The 20,519-nt window shown below is 41.0% G+C and overlaps 1 protein-coding gene across 28 annotated transcripts in view; it reads right to left on the bottom strand.

The window, feature by feature from the left end:
- Positions 1-20,519, bottom strand: part of XRRA1 (X-ray radiation resistance associated 1) — a 70,215-nt gene that overhangs the window by 36,810 nt on the left and 12,886 nt on the right. For 8 of the 28 annotated variants that reach the window (XM_082749653.1, XM_082749651.1, XM_082749671.1 and 5 more), the window contains 5 exons: positions 19,095-19,166; positions 17,895-17,967; positions 14,554-14,651; positions 10,243-10,317; positions 7,211-7,344 (listed from right to left, as the gene is read on the bottom strand). The exons of 2 other annotated variants lie outside the window; for them this stretch is intronic. In XM_082749653.1, coding sequence (XP_082605779.1) covers positions 7,211-7,344; positions 10,243-10,263 — 155 coding nt within the window. In that variant the 5' untranslated portion in view covers positions 10,264-10,317; positions 14,554-14,651; positions 17,895-17,967; positions 19,095-19,166. Of the gene's footprint in view, positions 1-7,210; positions 7,345-10,242; positions 10,318-14,553; positions 14,652-17,894; positions 17,968-19,094; positions 19,167-20,519 lie in introns of those variants that run through there. 18 more of the 28 variants (XM_082749672.1, XM_082749673.1, XM_082749675.1 and 15 more) reach the window with 5 other exon arrangements.

The raw sequence follows: 20,519 nt of genomic DNA, 5'->3' as shown, positions 1-20,519 counted from the left end.
CCCTGCTTTAAGTTAGGGCTTTGCAGGACTAAATCCTATAGGAAGGTGTAAATTAGAAATAGTGTGGTCCTTGCAGAGACTGAAGACTAGCTTCAAATAATTATGCGTGAACTATACAATTAAAAAAAAAAAAAATCTAGAGCTGGTGAGAATAAAAATGATTTGAGTTGCCCAAAGGGAGAGTCACAGCCTCTTATTCAGTTTCTTATTTCCATTTAATTAAAAACAAGCTTAAATCAAAGTAAAAATTCAGTTCTTCAGTCACCCTGATCATATCTCAAGTGTTTAATAATAGTGGCTACCATATTGGACAATGGAGATATAGAACATTGCCAACATTGTGGAAAATTCTATCAGATAGTCCTGAACCAGGCCTTTCAAGGATTACTAGACAATATCTGCAAATCAGTGCTAATGTCGGGGGATATGAAAGGTATGGTGGTCTATCACTCAAAGCAGGGGATTACAGAAGAATGGAAATTTAGCCTGTGAATGAACCCAGTGAAGTCATCAGCCTACTTTTTGGTTATCTCCCCAGTTCCTGAATGGATAGTTAGAACAGACATACTAAGCAACTGACAGAATAACCACATATGTTTACTGACCAACAAAGTGAGAACTATTACAGCAGGAAGGGACAAACTGAAGCCTCAGTTTATCCGTTTCTAGAACAGTAAGCTGAAAGTTATTCTGCATCCCTGAGGTAACTACAGGGACTACTGCCATCACTAAAGACAAGAAAGGTAAAAGGATACTGGGTCTTATGATATTCCTGCTTAACTTGTTTTATTTGGCTTGTGTAGAAGACAGGTCATGAAGAATGACTATAGATTACCACAGACTTAATCAAGTAGTGACTCCAATTTCAGCTGCTTGCTGCCCCACATGTGGACTCTTCTTACTACAGTACATCAACACAGCCCCTGGCACTTGCAATACAGCTAAGGACCCATCAAATGTTTCTTTCTCTTTACTGGTGAATAGAAACTGCCAGGAGCAGTTTGCTTTTGCCTGATGGGGACAACAGTACATCTTTGCTCTCTTTTCTTAGGGCCACATCAACATCAACTCTTTCAGCCTACATAATCTATTACACATCTATTGCTAATCCACTTTGGTATTCCACAGAACCTCATGTTGACTGGACCTGATGGGCAGGAGGTTGCAAATACTCTAGACAATTTAGTAAGATGCATGCATGTCAGAGAATGGAGGGAAACCCTACAAAAATTCAAAAAACTACCACCTTGATCGATTTTCTTGATGTCCAGGTAGCTGGGAGCATGCTGGGATATACCTCCAATGTGAAAGACATAATCCTTCACCTCGCACCACCTCTTACTTAAGAAAAAGACACAAAGCTTTGTTGGTCTTTTTAGATTTGGGAAGCAATGCATAAAACATTTGTGCTATTCTAATTCATTTACTGAGCATCCCAGGGGATGCCAGTTTTATGTCGGGCCCAGAGCAAGATAGTTTTGTAATAGGTCCAACAGTGTTCTAAATGTCTAAGGCAAATGGGTGTGCTGTATAGTAGGGGGTTACCATAACGTCCTGGTTTTCAAGGACACTCTGGGTTTTCACCTGTTACCCTAAAATAATTAACAGTGTTCCTTTTCCCTCTCAAGTTTGTCCTGGTTAGATGGATAGGTTATATCATTTCTAAGAATAGAGCCTTTTATAGGTCCCAATTGCAGAATTATTTTTAAGTTGTTTTCTTTTTCTAAGTAATCTCTATACCCCACAGGGGACTTGAACTCACGACCCCAAGATTTAAAGTCAAACACTCTTCCAACTGAACCAGACAGACACCCCGCAGAATAATTTTTGAGCCAAGTTATGTCCTATTCTTTTTTCATTTGAGAGAGAGAGAGCACGAGCAGGGGGAGAAGCAAAGAGAGAGGAGGAGGGACAAGCAGACCCCCAGCCAAGTGGGAAGCCTGACACAGGGCTTCATCCCAGGACCCCAAGATCATGACTTGGACTGAAGTCAGATGCTTAAACCAACTCAGCCACTCAGGCACTCCAAAGTTATATATGCCCTATTCTATGGATAACTATTCTCCTTTTGAAAAATAGTTTCTGGCTTACTACCCTATGTTGGTGAAGACTGAACAGCTAGCTGATCACAGGAACATGAAGTGACCATGTGACCTGAGTGACTCAACATGAACTAAATGGGCAGAATTCCCTCAGCAAGTGAAAGCAGTATGTGAGATCCAGCTCAAGCAAGTCTGGAAAAAATGTGTGAATGAATATGGCTCAGATTCCTATGATGCCTACTCCCGCTGTTACCTCTCCATCAAAGCACAACTAAGGTTCTGTGAGCAGTTGATGTAGGAGAAAACACCCTAGTTGGGTTTACAAATGATTGTTCATGATATGCTGACACTAAAAGACTATTACAGTATTACAACTTTATACAGGGGTGACTCTGAAAGACAAGGGAAGAAAAATCCTCCCAATAGGTAAAACTTAGAGCAATGTGTCTATCTATTTTTTTTGGTTTTCGCTGATTCACGGGCAGTGGCTAACAGTTTAGCAGAATAGTCCAAGCTTGGGAAAAAAAAAAAGTAAAACTGCTGAGAGCAAGGTCTAAGGGGGAAATTATGTGAGTGGACCTCTCAGAATGGATAGAGTACAAGGATTATTTGCATCCCATGTGAATGCTTCCCAAAGGCTATCCACTTTAGAGGAGACTCTCAGTGATTAGGTGGACAAGATGACCCATTCCAGGAAGTCAGATGGCCTCTCTCCTCAGATACCCTAGTGCTTGAAAAATGGCCTTTAGCACAGGCATAGAGGCTACACACATCCCGTCACCAAGGAGATCTGGCTACCCCCCTGCTGAGTACCCAAACTGCCAAGAGCAGAAGCCAACGTTGAGCCCCTAACATGGCACCATTTCTGCAAGGATTAGCCAACCACCTCGTGGGAGGATGACTTTAATAAGCACCTTCCTTCATAAGAGGAACAGTGTTTTGTTTTGTTGCTTACCAGAATAAACATGTGTTTTGGATAGAGATTTACATTCCCTGATATTCTGCCAGCATCGGCATCAGGGGACTTACAGAATATCATATTCTTTATCCTGGTACCTCACATAACATTGCTTCTAACCATGGAACACCTCTGATAGCACATAAGTGCAATGATGAGCCCATAAAAATGGAATTCACTTTTTTACCACATTTTCCCCATCAGAAGCAGCTGATCTAATAGAAAGGTAGAGCAGTTTTTAAACAACTTATTTATCATACCAGTTAGGAGACTAACCCCTGTGAAGACAGGGCTCTGACTACTAAAAAGATAAGGTTTCACATAAACCAGCAACCAGTACTGATGCTGTCTCCCTCATAACCAGAACATAGGATCTAGGAATTAATGAAAGGAAATAAGAACAGATCCTCTTACAATCATCCACTTGACGAATTTTTGCCTCCATTCCTACAAGTAGAGGTCTTAGTTGCCTAGGGAGGAATACTTTTACAGAGGACACAAAGAATAGTTTCTCTTAACTAGAACCTGAGATTGCTACTGGCCACTTGGGTTCCTCAATTCACCAAACCATTAGACAAAAAAAAAGGAGTTTATTATATTGACTGGGTGATTGATACTGATTATCTAAAGTAGGTATGATTGCTGTTATACCTTGAGGACAAAGAGAAATATGACTGGAATCCAGGGAATTATAAGGTATTCCTCTTAGAAGTGTCATGTCCATTAATCAAAGTTAATGGAATTTCTGCAAGATGAAAAGAGTTCTGAAGATGGATGGTGGTGATGGTATAACAACAATGTGAAGGGACTTACGTGAATGCCACTGTACATTGAAAAATGGTTAAGATGGGGTGCCTAGCTGGCTCAGTCAGTAGAACACCTGACTCCTGATCTCAGGGTCATGATTTTGAGCCCCATGTTGGGTATAGAGATTATTTAAAAATTTTTTTTAATGGTTAAGATAGTAAATTTTATGTTGTATGTTATGTTACCACAATTTTAAAAAGCATTAGTAGAAAACTACCACAACCTATTAAAAAAGGATTCATAACTCTGATTCTTCAGGAATGATCATTTAGGATATCATGCCAGTTAAAGAGCCCAAACTGCCAAGGTGCTAGATAAGGGAGAAGGAAACATTAAATATGTGATGAAGGAAGGATTCATAAATGTGTACTATGGCCTCTGGACCAGTTAAGAAAAGATTATTGTAGCAAATACATATATTTTCTTCTCCGATTGTTGTGTGTAAATTACTAATGGTGAATGACTTCGCAACTTAGTTTTTAGGTTATAAAATATCTATTTGGCACTGTGACTGCTTTAGAAGAGAAAATGATATCATTCAGAAATGGATACAGTGACCTATGAAACGGTCTCATATCCCTTTATAGAAGAGGGTGAAAGTATCTTCATGGAAAAGGAAAAGATCCTTCACTTAAGATGAAAGCATATTGTGATTAAATATGGAGAGAAGGAGAGTAGATGTTGGGCTTCCAAGGGCTGGGAGGCACCAGTCATCTGCCTATTTGCTCTGGAACTTTATTCCTTTCCTTTGTGTTCTGCTATGTATTTTAAGGGGCCACGGTCACCCCTAACCTACACTTCCCAGACCATCTTTCCAATTGGCTTCCAGTGAGATACTGCCAAGGGAGGGATTGGTGAGACTGGAAGGCCAGAAGAGGGGGAGAAGCAGCTCTCTCATTTGTTTCTGACAGCTTGCTGGCGGCAGCAGTGCTGCACCGGCATCCCTGCTGGTGAGGTTCTAGCCCTTACTGGGGCAGCACATCTGCAGCAGATCTAGAACTGCGGCAACAACCTCTCTAAAAGCCCAGCAGCAGGGACAGGCTTGTGGCCTGAAGTCCAGGAGTTGGGAGGCATCTGATCTCTGGGCATCAATCTTTTTCCTTCTTGCTCTTCTAGCCCTTTCACCACCTATAAAACCAATTCCCTCTATTTATTGTTGCTAATATTTAGGTGGAATAAAAGTACTCTGATTATGATTTTTTTCAAGAGTCCTTCTCTTTTAGAGGTATACACTGGATTATTACAGGTCAAACTACATGAATCTGCAGTATTCATTGATAGCTAGATACGTCTGAGATTTTTCTTAAGACTAATTTAAGGTGGGGTGCCTGAATGGCTCAGTTGGGTAAGCGTCTGCCTTTGGCTCAGGTCAGGATTCCAGGGTCCTGGGAGTGAGCCCCATGTTGGGCTCCCTGCTCAGGGGGGAGCCTGCTTCTCCCTCTCCCTTGGGTGCTCCCCTGCTTGTATGCTCTTGCTCACTGTGTCAAATAAATAAATAAAAGCTCAAAAAAGTGGTGGGGGTATAGATTAAACAGGATTGTCTGTGACCTCAGAACTGTCAGGCAATAATCATTAGGTGATGGGTACATGGAAGTTCATTTTGCCATTGACTCTACTTCTATGTGTGTCTGAAATTTTCATAATAAAATGCCAACTATTATCTCTCCCCATGACAAACATTTAAGTCCCCTCAATTTGCAATATCTCAAGTAGTTTTCATATTCTTGACTTGACCCTGACTGATATGTGTCTGGTCATAGAGAAAGCCTGCCAACACCAAGGAAAAAAAAAGATGTGTGCATGTGCCTGAGAAAGTAAGTGAGAGAAAGATGAGAGAGAAGTTACGCACATGATGAAGAAAGACACTGAGATGCATGCAAAGTCCTGACAACATGCTGTGCACCTGTATCCAGCATTCACCTTAGGACTTTACAGGTAAATGTGCCAAAAATTCCCTTTTGGCTTTATTGGGGTTTTGGGGGAAAAAAATTATTTATTTTAGAGAGAGTGCACACATGCAAATCAGGGGAGAGGCAGAGGGAGAGAAAGCGAATCCTCAAGCAGACTCCCAACTGAGAGTGCAGACCCCAGTGTGGGTTCGATCCCATGACCCCAAGACAATGACCTGAGCCAAAACCAAGAGTTGGATGCTCAACCAACTAAGCCACCCAGGCGCCCCATAAATTCCCTTTTTGCTTGAGCTAGTTTGAGTTGACTTCTGTCACTTGCAAACAAAAGGAGCCTAATGAAATCCCTAATACAATGATCACTACTATTATCCAAACTTCTTGGGTAACTAACCAACCACTATCATCACTATAAACTCCATCGCAACTGCCATCATCACAACAAATATTATCACCATGACTTTTGCCTACACCATCTCTAAACTGGTTAACATCCATTGAATAGGTACTTGTGCCAAAGTACTGACTCCTCAACCAGCTGCTTCAGATCAAAGATGACTAAGACAGAGCCTCTGCCCTCATAGTGCTCACAATACTTTTGGGAGACTCTATGTATTTCACCCATTTATCTATTATTTACATATATATACCTATTTGTGAGACATAAGTCACAACAGAATATATAAACTTCTAAAGTAAGAGGGAAAACATTAAATTCAACAGATGGTTAGAGAAGGGAAGAAGTATGGTCTAAAGCCATCAGGGAAGGCTTCTGATAGGGAGAGGAGGGTCTGAATAGGCCCTTGGAAGATATGCAAAATCCATATGAGAAGAGAACGTAATGGTCATAAGCATGGTCTTTGGATCAGATAGACTTCATTAAATTCTGGCTTAGTCACTTATCAGCAGTTACTTAACATAGCTGGGCCTCAAATTCCTCATCTATAAAACACAGATAACAGGACACCTGCTTCATAGGGCTGTTTTGAGGATTAAATGTGTTAACATGTATAACATGCTGAAAACAGTGTCTGGCACATAGTAAGCACATGTATATTGCATTAGCATTATTATTATGATGTATATTGCATTGACCATTATTATATCATAGTCAGAAGGCACAGCCTGAACCAAGGTGCAGAATGGGAACATACAAAGCTCAGTAGGTCTGTGAAGGGATAAGTCTGGCAAGAGCAATATCCACAATTTACCAGTGACCAATCAGAGACAGGGAAAGTGACTTGCTAGATACCTGAGGGTCTCCTAACAGCATAGGAGAGTGTGAAGACACCCATCTGAGCCCTAATCATTCTTTGGGGCCCCATTCCCATGACTTCCTTTCATAGGAGCTTCGGTAGGCAGCATTTTTCCCTGCTCTGAGCACTCACAGCCGTCTTCATAGCACTTTTGAGCTGCTCTGGGCTATTACCTTGCATATTTGCACCCAAAGGTTCATGAGGGAACACATGGGATGGACCCTAGGATGTAGAACTTACTGTTCTTTGACAGCCAAATTGGGTGGCAGGGAGGTGAGCCCATTGCCTGTGAGGAGCAGGACACGGAGGTGCGGGAGAATCCCCAGATCACAAATGGCCTCTGCAGTCAGGCTGTTGAAGGAAAGGTCCAGGAACTATGGTACAAAGATAAAAGATGGGAGACCAGAAGTACTACACATGACAATGATGCTCATACATGAGGTGGGGGCTCACCATTTTTTTTAACCTTCTAGGCAACCCCATCACTCATAAGCCTCAAACCTTCTTGACTCTCTGGATTAACATTCAAGGCCTACTATAGTCCGTTCCCAGCCTATTTGCTAGCTTTAGCTCTGACTACAAATCCTGATTTATCCTGTGGTGCTGACCAAAGTGACTCCTTCCCTATTTCCTGCACCACCCCACCTAGAGGTGTTTGCTTGAGCTTTTCACTCAACTTGGAGAGCTTTTCACTCTCCATGTATCTGAATTTAAGCCCCAGAAGGCCAACTCAAAAGCTGCCTCCTTATAAAACTTCTCTTAATTTACCAGCCAATTGGAATCTCTCAGGGAATTCTCCCCTGAATTTGGGTGCTTTATCTAGGGATACTTCTCATGGTCAGCCAGGTACCTGATAAGGAGACACACATCTGAGGAACAGGGATGTTGGTACATGGATGTGCCTAGCATAACCTTGGCACATGATGGTAGGCTAGACCATAAACTTCCTGGTCAATAGCCATGTTACTGTATCACTATATCCTTGTAACTTAGATAGGACCTGGTACATAGTAGGTGCATATAAAAAATCATCTGAAATGAACAGGTTTATGAGGGCAATAATCCAAACTGTCACTATCAACCACTTTCTAACTGGCCACCTAGATTCATGAAATAGTTGACTAGGTCAGGGTCCAGTGAGGAAACTGAGTTTCTGTCTGCAAAGACAAAGACAATTGTGATAAATGGTATCAACCCAATCTTTGTTCTTTCTCTTTTGGGCCTCTACACACTCACTTAAACTCTCATGTGTAAGTCTGCTTTCTTTCCTCCCTCTTTCTCCACACATACTCATTGAAGCCTACTGAATGGAGGCATTTCAGCCTCTTACCCAGCTGGTTGACCACATCAGTGTTGCACAGTCGAACAGACATATAAACAAGTGGCTGTAGGCCACTAACAGAGGAGGACTGGATTTGGTCTGACTCCACTGTAGTAATCAATTGATGGATTCCATAGACCTGAGTTTAAATACTGGCCAAATTTGGGATTTGGGCAAATTACCTAACCTGAGCTTCTATAAAATAGAAATAATAATAAGTTCTTATGAAAAACTGTGTAGATAAAACCCTTAGCATGACTCTGCTACATAGTAAGTATAGTTAATGTTGGCTGTCATCATTATAAGGACCATATGCTGAAGGCTTACTCTGTACCAGCCTGTCCTCTGCTAGCTCACAACCTAGCTGCTCAGGTAGATAAACATATATGTCTACTAAGTAGAAATGATGCTGGGATAGAGGTCTGAACACAGACCAGTGGAAGCACAAAGAAAGGAACAGTCAGCTCTACCAGAAGATCCAGGAGACTTCACAGAGCACATGTCGCTGGAGCTGTCCTCAGAGACTAGTCAGTATTCACCAAATTGTTAAAGGCAAAAAAACAAGCACTGTAGCCGGAGACAGGAGGTAGTGTACTTTGTTCTAAGGACTGCAAATAGTTTGGGTATGACTAGAGTCCATGGTATAAGAGGGTTTGAGAAGACTGGGCAGACTATGAAAGGTGCCAAGCACCAATGGAGTGATGAGTTCATGCTGCCATCAGCAAATTCCAAATTTTGAGAGTTCACACTAACGGGTGATTCTATTTGGCAGGGGCAAAGATAGAAGCCTTTAAGGAGGAAGACCTGGAAAGAGGACTCAGATAATCATAGGAAAGGTGGGAAAATCCTCTCTCTCATAGCAGTCAATGAGACCTATGGATTTTGTCTCAATACCTCTCATACTGTTCCCCCCAACTCATGCTTCACGTCAGCAACCATACCTAACACCCACTGGATATTTCAAACTCCTTAGTGAGGCTTCCAAAGCTTCCCACAGTCTCTCTTCTGCTACCTCTCCAGGCTCACCTATCACTACTCCACTGTGTTTCACTTTCCATTCCAATCACACTGAGCTGTTTCATCAGTGTGCTAGCTCTGGAGTGGGTAAACTAACATCTCTCAGCCATTTCCATCCTGCTGCCTCTTTTGTAAGGCCTGTGGGCTAAGAATAATTTTTACACTTTAAATGGTTGAAAAAAGATCAAATGAAGACTACTGTGTGAAAATTATGTGAAATTCAAATTTCAGCATCATAAAGTTTTGTTGAAACACAGCCACACTCATTTTTTATGTGGTATCTATGGCTCCTTTCCTTCTCTAACAGCAGAGTTGTCTAGTTATCACAGTTGTGACTAGTTATAACCATATAGACCACAAAGTTTAAAATATTCACTTTATAGAATAAGTTTACTGACCCCTGTCCTAGCTGATTTGGTTACTTAATGTTGGGGCCAAATCTGCTCTCCACAGAATCAAGGGCAGCTCAAAGAAACGAATAGTTTTAGAATCACAGGTCACAGAACTTCACAGCTGACCCAGAATTTGCAGAGGGGGATACTTAAGTCTCAGAGAAAAGAAGTGGTTTGGCCAAGGAGCTGTATCAAAATAGTGGCAGAACCAAAACAAGAAACAAAGTCTCCTGACTCTCAGGGCCAGGCTCCAGCTGAGACTTTTTCAGACTGGTATGCAGAAAATCAAATCATGGCAAAGTTAAGTTTTTCTAAATTGACTGCTGAAGAATTCTACTCCTCGGGTGGCAGCCTCTCTGGCAAACAAGAACAGAAGATTCCTAACCTACTATACCTGCTGAGTCACATCAAGTTTTATTATACATCAAAGTATTCATTACTGTGAACTGCAAATTCAGGACTTTTGACAATTTTATGTTTTTTCTTAGAGAGACCTTATAAATCACAGAGATAGAAATAAATGATTAGCCAAGAGATTTCACCTTCTCATTTACATTCGGCATCTTGACTTTGGTCTGCTCTCTTATGTAAATAAATTCCTTTGGGTAAGGCTGGATCTGCCAGATAAATAATCTTTATCAGAAGCTATCAAACTAAGAAATAGGGCATCTAAGTCAATCATGATCAATCAGTAGATCCAAGCTAGTCAGCTGTGGGATCAGAGCCTACAGTCATGTTCCCTCCCCAGGGCCCATAGGCACTTGAATTAGGGATTTGAAATAGTAGGGGAGAGGAAAACAAGATGCCTGGCACAATGCATGACAATATATGACACACAAAATGACTACTTTTTAAAAAAGTAAAATAAAAAAAAAATGGAAGTTCATAAGAAGCTCCCAAGCCTATCGATAAAGGAAATGGCTACCTCTCTCTCTAGCATCTGGAATCTGTTTCCCACTGTTTATACTAAATTCTAGTATTCAATTTTATTTTTAACATAGCAAAAAATTACCAGTTGTTATCAATTTACACTCTCTGTTTCATTGGACTTTCAAGAGCTCTGCTCCCTGGACAAGTCTGAGGACAACTCCTGTTCCAAATCATAGTAAATCACCCCATCCTCAATATAGCTTGAAACCATGGAGAAAAGGTACCATTACATCTAGTATAGTATGTTTTAAGAACAAAAGGACAAATAACCCATTTAAGAAGACTGCCGTCCCAAGCAGTTAAAGCTTTTAAAAACTCTGGCATACAAAGGTCATCAAGTCTGAAATATTCACTCTTGTGGAAGAACTCTCTCTCTCCTTCTGGCAAGACTAAGTTAAGTGAGGCTTTTGTGAAGAGTGGTTGACTCTTGATGCTGGCAGATTAAATAATTAAAGTTATCAACTCTTTGGGGTCAACGCCAAGGCTTATGATGCACAGACATTCTACTGAGATCTGAATATAAAACACTTGTACTATAAGGCCAACATGCAGGAAAGAGCAGCTATGGATGTACAAATGTCAAGAGTGTGCTACACAACTATACACCAGCAAATGTGACAATCTGGAAGAAATGGATGCATTCCTAAAAGCATATAAAGTACCTAAACTGAACCAGGAAGGAATAGAAAACCTGAATAGACCCATAACCAATAAGGAAATTGAAGCAGTCATCAAAAATCTCCCAACAAACAAGCCCAGGGCCAGATGGCTTCCCAGGGGAATTCTACCAAACATTTAAAGGACAATTAATCTCTATTCTCCTGAAACTGTTCCAAAAAATAGAAATGGAAGGAAAACTTCCAAACTCATTTTATGAGGCCAGCAGTACCTTGATCCCAAAACCAGACAAAGATCCCAACAAAAAGGAGAATTACAGACCAGTATCCTTGATGAACACGGATGCAAAAATTCTCATCAAGATACTAGCCAATAGGATCCAACAGTACATTAAAAGGATTATTCACCTCGACCAAGTGGGATTTATTCCTGGGCTGCAAGGTTGGTTCAACTTCCGCAAGCCAATCAGTGTGATACAATACATTAATAAAAGAAAGAACAAGAACCATATGATACTCTCAATAGATGCTGAAAAAGCATTTGACAAAGTACAGTATCCTTTCTTGATCAAAACTCCTCTAAGTATAGGGATAGAGGGTACATACCTCAATATCATCAAAGCTACCTATGAAAAACCCACAGAAAATATCATTCTCAATGGGGAAAAACGGAGAGCTTTTTCTGTAAGGTCAGGAACACGGCAGGGATGTCCACTATCACCATGGCTATTCAACATAGTACTAGAAGTCCTGGCCGCAGCAATCAGACAACAAAAAGAAATAAAAGGCATCCGAATCAGCAAAGAAGAAGTCAAACTCTCACTCTTGCAGATGATATGATTCTTTATGTAGAAAGCCCAAAAGACTCCACTCCAAAAAATGGTGGAACTCATACAGGAATTCAGTAAAGTGTCAGGTTATAAAATCAATGCAGAGAAATCAGTTGCATGCATTTCTATACACCAACAGCAAGACAGAAGAAAGAGAAATTAAAGAGTCAATCCCATTTACAATTGTATCCAAAACCACAAGATACCTAGGAAGAGACCTAACCAAAGAGGCAAAGAATCTGTACTCAGAAAACTTTGGAGTACTCATGAAAGAAATTGAGGAAGACACAAAGAAATGGAAAAATGTTCCATGCTACCTAGAGCAATCAACACATTTAATGCAATCCCTATCAAAATGCCATCAATTTTTTTCAAAGAAATGGAATAAATAATACTAAAATTTATATGGAACCAGAAAAGACCCCGAATAGCCAGAAGAATGTTGAAAAAGAAAGCCAAAGTTGGTGGCATCACAATTCTAGACTTCAAGCTCTATTACAAAGCTGTCGTCATCAAGACAGTATGGTACTGGCACAAAAACAGACACATAGATCAATGGAACAGAACAGAGTGCCCAGAAATAGAAACTCAACTCTATGGCCAACTAATCTTTGACAAAGCAGGAAAGAATGCCCAAAGGAAAAAAGACAGTCTCTTCAGCAAATGTTGTTGGGAAAATTGGATAGCCACATGCAGAAGAATGAAACTGGACCATTTCTTTACATCACACACAAAAATAAACTCAAAATGGATGAAAGACCTCAATGTGAGACAGGAATCCATCAAAATCCTTGAGGAGAACATAGGCAGCAACCTCTTTGACCTTAGCCACAGCCACTTCTTCCTAGAAATAGCACCAAAAGCAAGGGAAGCAAGGGCAAAAATGAACTACTAGGACTTCATCAAGATCAAAAGCTTTTGCATGGCAAAGGAAACAGACAACAAAACCAAAGACAACTGACAGAATGGGAGAAGATATTTGCAAATGACATATCAGATAAAGGGCTAGTATCCAAAATCTATAAAGAACTTATCAAACTCAACACCCAAAGAACAAATAGACCAATTAAGAAATGGGCAGAGGACATGAACAGACATTTCTGCAAAGAAGACATACAGATGGCCAACAGGCACATGAAAAAGTGCTCCACATGACTTGGCATCAGGGAAATACAAATCAAAACCATAATGAGATACCACCTCACACCAGTCAAAATGGCTAAAATTAACAAGTCAGGAAACACTGTTGGCAGGAATACAAGCTGATGCAGCCACTCTGGAAAACAGCATGGCGGTTCCTCAAAAAGTTGAAAACAGAGATACTATACAACTCAGCAATCACACTACTAGGTGTTTACCCTAAAGATACAAATGTAGTGATCTGAAGGGGCACGTGCACCTGAATGTTTATAGCAGCAATGTCCAAACTATAGAAAGAGCTTAGATGTCCATCAACAGATGAATGGATAAAGAAGATGTGGTATATATACACAATGGAATACTATGCAGCCATCAAAAGAAATGAAATCTTGCCATTTGCAATGACATGGATGGAACTAGAGGGTATTATGCTGAGTGAAATAAGTCAATCAGAGAAAGACAATTACCATATGATCTCCCTGATATACGGAATTTGAGAGGCAGAGTGGGGGGTGTGGGTGTAGGAAAGGAAAAAATGAAACAAGATGGGATGGGGAGGGAGACAAACCATAAGAGACTCTTATTATCACAAAACAGACTGAGGGCTGCCAGGGGGAGGGGAGTAGGGAGAGGGTGGTTGGGTTATGCACACTGGGGAGGGTATGTGATATGGTGAGTGCTGTGAAGTCTGTAAGCCTGACGATTCACAGACCTGTACCCCTGGGACAAATAACACATTATAGTTAATAAAAATAATTAATAAAAATAAATACATTAAAAAAAAAAGTGTGCGCTACGGAACTTATAGGAGTCCCATTCAATCTCATAGTCATCTCTTGTCCTACAGACTAGGCCTTTAGCCTCCTTTATCTGAGCCCACATGAGCCATTCTGGCTCATTTGGACCAGGATGGGTCTCTGGCATTAGTCCATAATGCCTCTAGTTCAGCTGGCCTGATCTGTGCCAAGCACTTAACCTCTAAGGCTCCATAACCCCCACTGGATCCAGATATCCCCTCAAACTCTCCTTCCTATTCTGTTTAAACTCAATTTTCTGCACAGACCCCTCTGGCATGAAATTTGGCATTTATTTTCAGGACCACACACAATGGCCACAGATATGATACAATCTCACCTATTTGCCACTGCTGCCACTACCACAACCCTCATGATCACCACCAAGCCCACCACTCTCTGCAGAAGACTGCTGTGAAGCAATAGTCTGACTATAAAGGCCCAGAGAGCTCCTTCCCAACAGATATAATCAGTAGGGACCTTTATACCCATTCTTTATAAAGAAACAGGTGGGCACCAAAAACTCCCTACCTCCAACTTACTTCCAAGAACTTAAAGTCTCCGTATTTCACATAGACTGTTTTGATTCCATTAAATGCGAGCTCCAGTTCCTTTAAGGTTGGAAATGTATGAAATGCCTCTACAGGGAGAGGAGAAAGAGAATTAGCTACTTTTAAGAGAAAGCTGTTAAGAGTGGTTGTTTACTGGATTCCCACTGACTAAGCTTATGGTCAGGTGTCTTATACACACGGCCTCTAAATCTCTAACACCCCTGAAATAAGGGTTACTACTCTCATTCTACTGCTGAGGAAATTGTAGCTTGTCTAAGCTAAGTGATTTGCTATAAATGGAATTGCTGGGAAGTGAAAGGGTCAAGAATTGAGTCTATGTCTAATTCCAAAGCCTATTTAAAAATTATCTTTGGGGCACCTGAGTGGCTCAGTGGGTTAAAGCCTCTGCCTTCGACTCAGGTCCTGATCCCAGGGTTCTGGGATCAAGCCCCACATCAGGCACTCTGCTCAGCAGGGAGCCTGCCTCCTCCTTTCTCTCTGCCTGCCTCTCTGCCTACTTGTGATCTCTGTCTGTCAAATAAGTAAATTAAAAAAAAAAATTTAAAAAAATTATCTGTTATTTTTTATTATAAAAAACATGTCTACCAAAAAAAGTTAATACAGAAAAAGTTCCCTTTAATCTCAATGCCCAGAGATAACCATTGAAAGTTTCATTTATAATACTCCAGAATTTTTCTCATGTGTACAGTGAAACACACACACACACACCTTTTTACACAAATGGAATCATACCATACACATTGTACTCTGATTTGCCTTTTTCCCTTAACAGTATGACTTAAAGATTGTTCCATGCCAGAGTGCCTGGGTGGCACAGTTGGTTAAAGTGTCCAACTCTTGCTTTCAGCTCAGGTTGTGATCTTAGGGTTGTGAGACTGAGACCCATGTTGAGCTCCACTTTGAGCCCTGTGCCAAGCCCTGCATCAGGCTCCACACTCAGTGCAGAGTTTGCTTTAGTTTCTGTCTCCCTCTGTTCTTCCCCACCTCTGCCCTGCATTTTCTGTCTCTCTCTAATAAATATATCTTAAAAAATAAAAAAAAGCTTGTTCCATGTCAAAACATATAGATCTGCAAAATGTCTGAGTTATGTTCTACATTATAGATGTATCTTAATTTACTTAACCATTCCCCTATTTTTAAAAAATTTTTTATTTTTTATTAACATATAATGTATTATTAGCCTGAGGGGTACACATCTATGAACGACTCACCTACTGATAGCCTTTGGGTTATCTGGATAAAAAGCAAGAACCCTTTTTCCCTTCTGCATGAGAACTGGTCTTTGGGTTAACTTTCTAGCCCTTTTCCCTGATAATCTAAACAGATGATATGGTAACATAGTTATACAATATTATTATGGTAAAAATGATGCCAGACTGGTATCTCACATCTGGACTAGAAGTAACTATACACATCTGAAGGGGCACCAGAAATTTGGATTCCCTGTGTGTGGTGAATCCCATAATTAGTCGCATCCTTTGCTGGAACTCTAGGAGCTATGTCTATGGAGCATTACAATAGCTATTTGCTCCTTTGGGTAATGAGGCTTCTAAGCCAGAATGGCTCCTACATCCACCAAATGCAAGTCTTACTGCCTTGGACCTGAGCAGGTGGCTGCAGAGAATGGCCCAGATGGCTGCACGGACTGCTACAGTAGGCACTGTTGTGAGATCCCACTGAAGGGGAACTGCAGGTGCTGTGCTACAGGTATACTATATGGAATGACTTAGAGCTCCCTGGTGTCAAGTCAGAATGTTCAGTAGATCCCATGGAAAAGACTGCTTAGTAGGTATTTCAGGATGTTTCCAATGAACGTCCTTGTATGAGTGTGTTTCTGTAGAATAAATTCCTGGAAGGGAAACTACTAGATTAAAGGCAATGACTATTTTAAGAGTCATTGCCAAACTGTCTTCTAAAGATGTTGCCTCAATTTATTATACTTCTGCTGGTTCAATGAGAGTATCCATTTCCCCATCAATGCTGGCTGTCATCAATCAGTCCTTTTTACATTAGCCAATATTTGATGGGCAAAAAATGGGATTTTGATGCTGTTTTAATTATTAATGGGGTTGAGCATCTTTTCATATGCCTACTGGCCTTTGTATTTCAAGCCCACCTTCCTGACAGACTGCACTGTTCCCTTAAGGGCAGGGGTTGTGTCACAAGCTTCTTTAAAAACGCCCCTCAACCTCAACCACTAAAAACCGAACTCATCCTATTTCTCCCCAAACTTGCCTCTCCTCTAGTGCTCTCCATTCTCAGTGAACCCTCTTGGCTCTTTCTTCTTTCCATGTGCCCATTAGCTATCACATCCTGTTATTTCTACCTCCTGCTGAATCTCTCTTGCACTTGCCCTTATCCCTACTGCCTGGCTCAGGCTTCCCTACCTTACCCCTGAGAAAAACGAAATCACCTCCCAGGTGTCCTGGTCCCCATCTTCTTCTTTCATTATTCACCTTCCTCACGGCCCCCACTGAAATTCTTTATTTAAAAGCCTTCCAAGGCTTTCTTTTGCCTGCAGGATTAGTGACAACTCAGGGCCCTTGATACTCCAGTCCCTGCCAGCCTTTCTGGTCTCCATTTTCCCCTATTCACATCCCATGCAAACATACAGAGCCTCTTCCGTGTCCTTATCAGGCACTGCTGTTCCACACCTGCTCCACTGAACTGAAATACCTTCTCATCCCTGTCCATTTTCTAGGTCTCAGCTAGCTGCCCTTTCCTCAGAAATTTCTCCTGACACTCTGGTCTGGATTGGTGCTCCGCTTATATGCTTGCACAGCATTTTCTGATTCCCTCTATCATTGCACTTACCATATTCTGCTATAATTATCTGTATCTGAACCCATCTTTCCCACCAAACTATAGGCTCACCTTATAAACTGGATGCATTCATTTCAAAAGCCAAGCACTCACATAGTCCTGACACCCAGCAGGGGTCGCTGTAGACTTGCTGAATAAATGAGAAGTCTCTATGCTCCCGTAGGAACTCGTACAGGCTTAAAAACAATTTGATGTACCTATCTCATCTCAGCCTACACGGCATCCTGCCTTGGGGAGGAAGAAAGGAAGGGAACTGTCTCCATTTACAGACAGTGAAGCAGCAGCCCAGACAGAAACACTCTAAGGAGGTAGTGCCAGCTCTGGGCTGAAATCCGGGTCTGGGTGATCTCCAGCACCTAGCCTACGGCACTCCGAAAAAGGGATGAGCTGCCAGTCATGAATGACTGGCTGATTAGGCAAGTTCTAACAGGAGTGACTGATTGTGCTCGCTAAGATGCAGAAGGTAGTTTTCAGGAAGAAAAGCTTACCTAGAGGAAGCAGGTTTTCTGAGGCATTGATGTAAATCACTGAATTAAAATGCTTGAAGTCCTTTTCCTTAGCCTGTGGGAAAGCATTTCAAAAGAACACAAGATTAGCCCCTGCAAAGGGGACGATGCCAAAGCTCCAGAGCTGCCGTCAGAAGGCACAACAACCTACAGGGATAAGCTATATTCTTAGCAAAGAACACCCACTTGCTGAGGACCAGAACAGCTTTTCTGCTTCTTTTTCTCTATTATGAAATAGTTCCAATGTACAGAAAAATTTAGTGAATGATAACTCTGAAGACCCATGTAACCACTATCCACCTTTAATAAATAAGAAGATTTTGCTGGCTTCCCTTCAATTCCTTAAAGAAATAAAATACTAAAGAGCTGACCACGCCCCCCATCCCCACATTTCCCAACTATTCACAGCTATCTTGAACTGGTGACTATCATTCTCATACTTGTTTTATACTTGTATTCTATATATGTATATCTATGAACTATATGTAATATTATTTATAAGTTCTAAAACTCTATATTAGATGCAATGATACTGTGTCATTCTGCAACCCGCCTTTTTCACTCAACACTATGTTTCTGAGATTTATTTGTGTTGATACACCTAGATCTTTTGAGATTTACTATGGTTATGTTACTTATGGTACTGATATATCTATTTTAATTGCTGTATATTTTATACCACTTATCTCTCTTCATATGCCATGGTAGGCATATAAACCAAAAACATATGACATAATATCCTGCATATACATTGGCTAATGGGGCGGTGGCACAAATGTGGCTCAAGCTGCCAATTAGCCAATATAGGAAAAATATGACTCATTACATGAGCCACAGTATATATAAGAACAAGCCAGCATCCTGGCACTGAGACTTGAGAGAAATTTCTCCTAGAGGCTCTTCTAACGGGAACTCAGTGTCACCCCAACAGAGGTCTACAACAAATTCAAACCAACTCCCATAATGCTACTTCCTTTAATTCACCGCACATAAGCCAATGGTAATACCAAATTTACAGCAAAATATTGTGTCTGAATGTTGTTTCTACCCAGTGAGGCTTTGTCTGATGTCCCCTACCCCAACCCCTTAGTCCCTACGGACTCTGGAGGTACAATGGACAAACAGCCAGGAGCCACCTCAGGTCTGGCTCATCCTAATCACATCTCTCCTGGCTGGCCCTACCTTGGAGAACTTCAGGCCGCTCACATTGATGTTGATCAGGTCTGATGGCTTCCTCACACAATGGTGCTTCAGCTGGAACACAGTGCAGAGAGTCAGCTCTCAAGGCCTCAACAAAGTTTATATCATTGGCCAAGAAAACAAATGACTCCCTGTTGAGAAAGGGGGCCTCGTACAGCACAAAGAACATGGACTTTGGGAGTTTGTTAGACCAGAGCTGCCACCTCAGCTCTTCCACCTCTCAGCTTCCCATCTGCAAGATGGAGATCGTAGTAACACTGACTTGACAGGGTTCTTAGGAGAATTCCTTCCTCTCTGTTTCTTCTTTGTCTTTTCTGAGCCCCACTTCTACCTGGCTCTTTAAAAAAAATCTTTCTTTCGGGGCACCTGGGTGGCTCAGTGGGTTAAAGCCTCTGCCTTCGGCTCAGATCATAATCCCAGGATCCTGGGATCCAGCTCTGCATCGGGCTCTCTGCAAAGCAGGGAGTCTGCTTCCCTTCCTCTCTCTCTGCCTGCCTCTCTGCCTACTTGTGATCTCTGTCTGTCAAATAAATAAATAAAATCTTTGAAAAAAAAATATTTGTTTCTGGGACCTTACCAATCTCTTCATGCTTATAATAATTTGCTTGTTCATTCATTTGTTCGTTCTTTCATTCACTAAATATTTACTAAGTATTGCTTTAGGCCATATATTGTGCTAATCACATCAATACGTTTTCTTCTAATCCCAACTAAACCCTTTAACATAAGTATGACCATTTTCCTTTTTAAATAAGAAAAATAAGGTTAAGAGAGATAAAATGCCTTGCTGAAGGTCCCACAGCTAGTAAGTGATAAATGATTTGAATCCAAATGTGGAATCACTAACCTCTGCTTTTCTGACTACTATATGTTGCCCCCTTAGGTTAAAAGTTAGAGGAAAATCTCAGTGTTGGAGTTTCTATTTCTGTTTAACCAAACCTCATTTTTTTTTTTTCTGTTAATCATTTATCTATAGTATCATGTTTAGGCATGGAATTAAATGTTTATAATATTCTAGTCACAGAGTCCAATCTGTCTAAAAAAAAAACCAATAATAATATTCTAGTCACAGAACTCACAACGTGGAAGCCAAGTGGCAAGCAAGCATTTATAAATGTGAAAAATATTTTTTGCATATTTATTTTTTATTTAAGTAATCTCTACATCTAATGTGGAGCTTGAACTGATGACCCCGAGATTAAGAGTCAAAAGCTCTACAAAATGAGCCAGCCAGTCACCCCTAAATGTGATAAATATTTTAAAGGAGAAATTCAAGAAGCTATGGGAGACAATACAGGAGGTCCTGACCTCAGCCTGGAGGAGAGGAACTATTTAGTTGAGGAAGTACTATTTCAAGTGAGAACCAAAAGCTAAGTAGGAGTTGGTCCCAAGAAAGTGGGAGGCAGG

This window comes from Mustela nivalis (genome assembly GCF_964662115.1).
Source record: "Mustela nivalis genome assembly, chromosome: 9".
Lineage (NCBI taxonomy): Eukaryota > Metazoa > Chordata > Mammalia > Carnivora > Mustelidae > Mustela > Mustela nivalis.
This window is presented reverse-complemented; position numbering and strand designations above follow the sequence as displayed.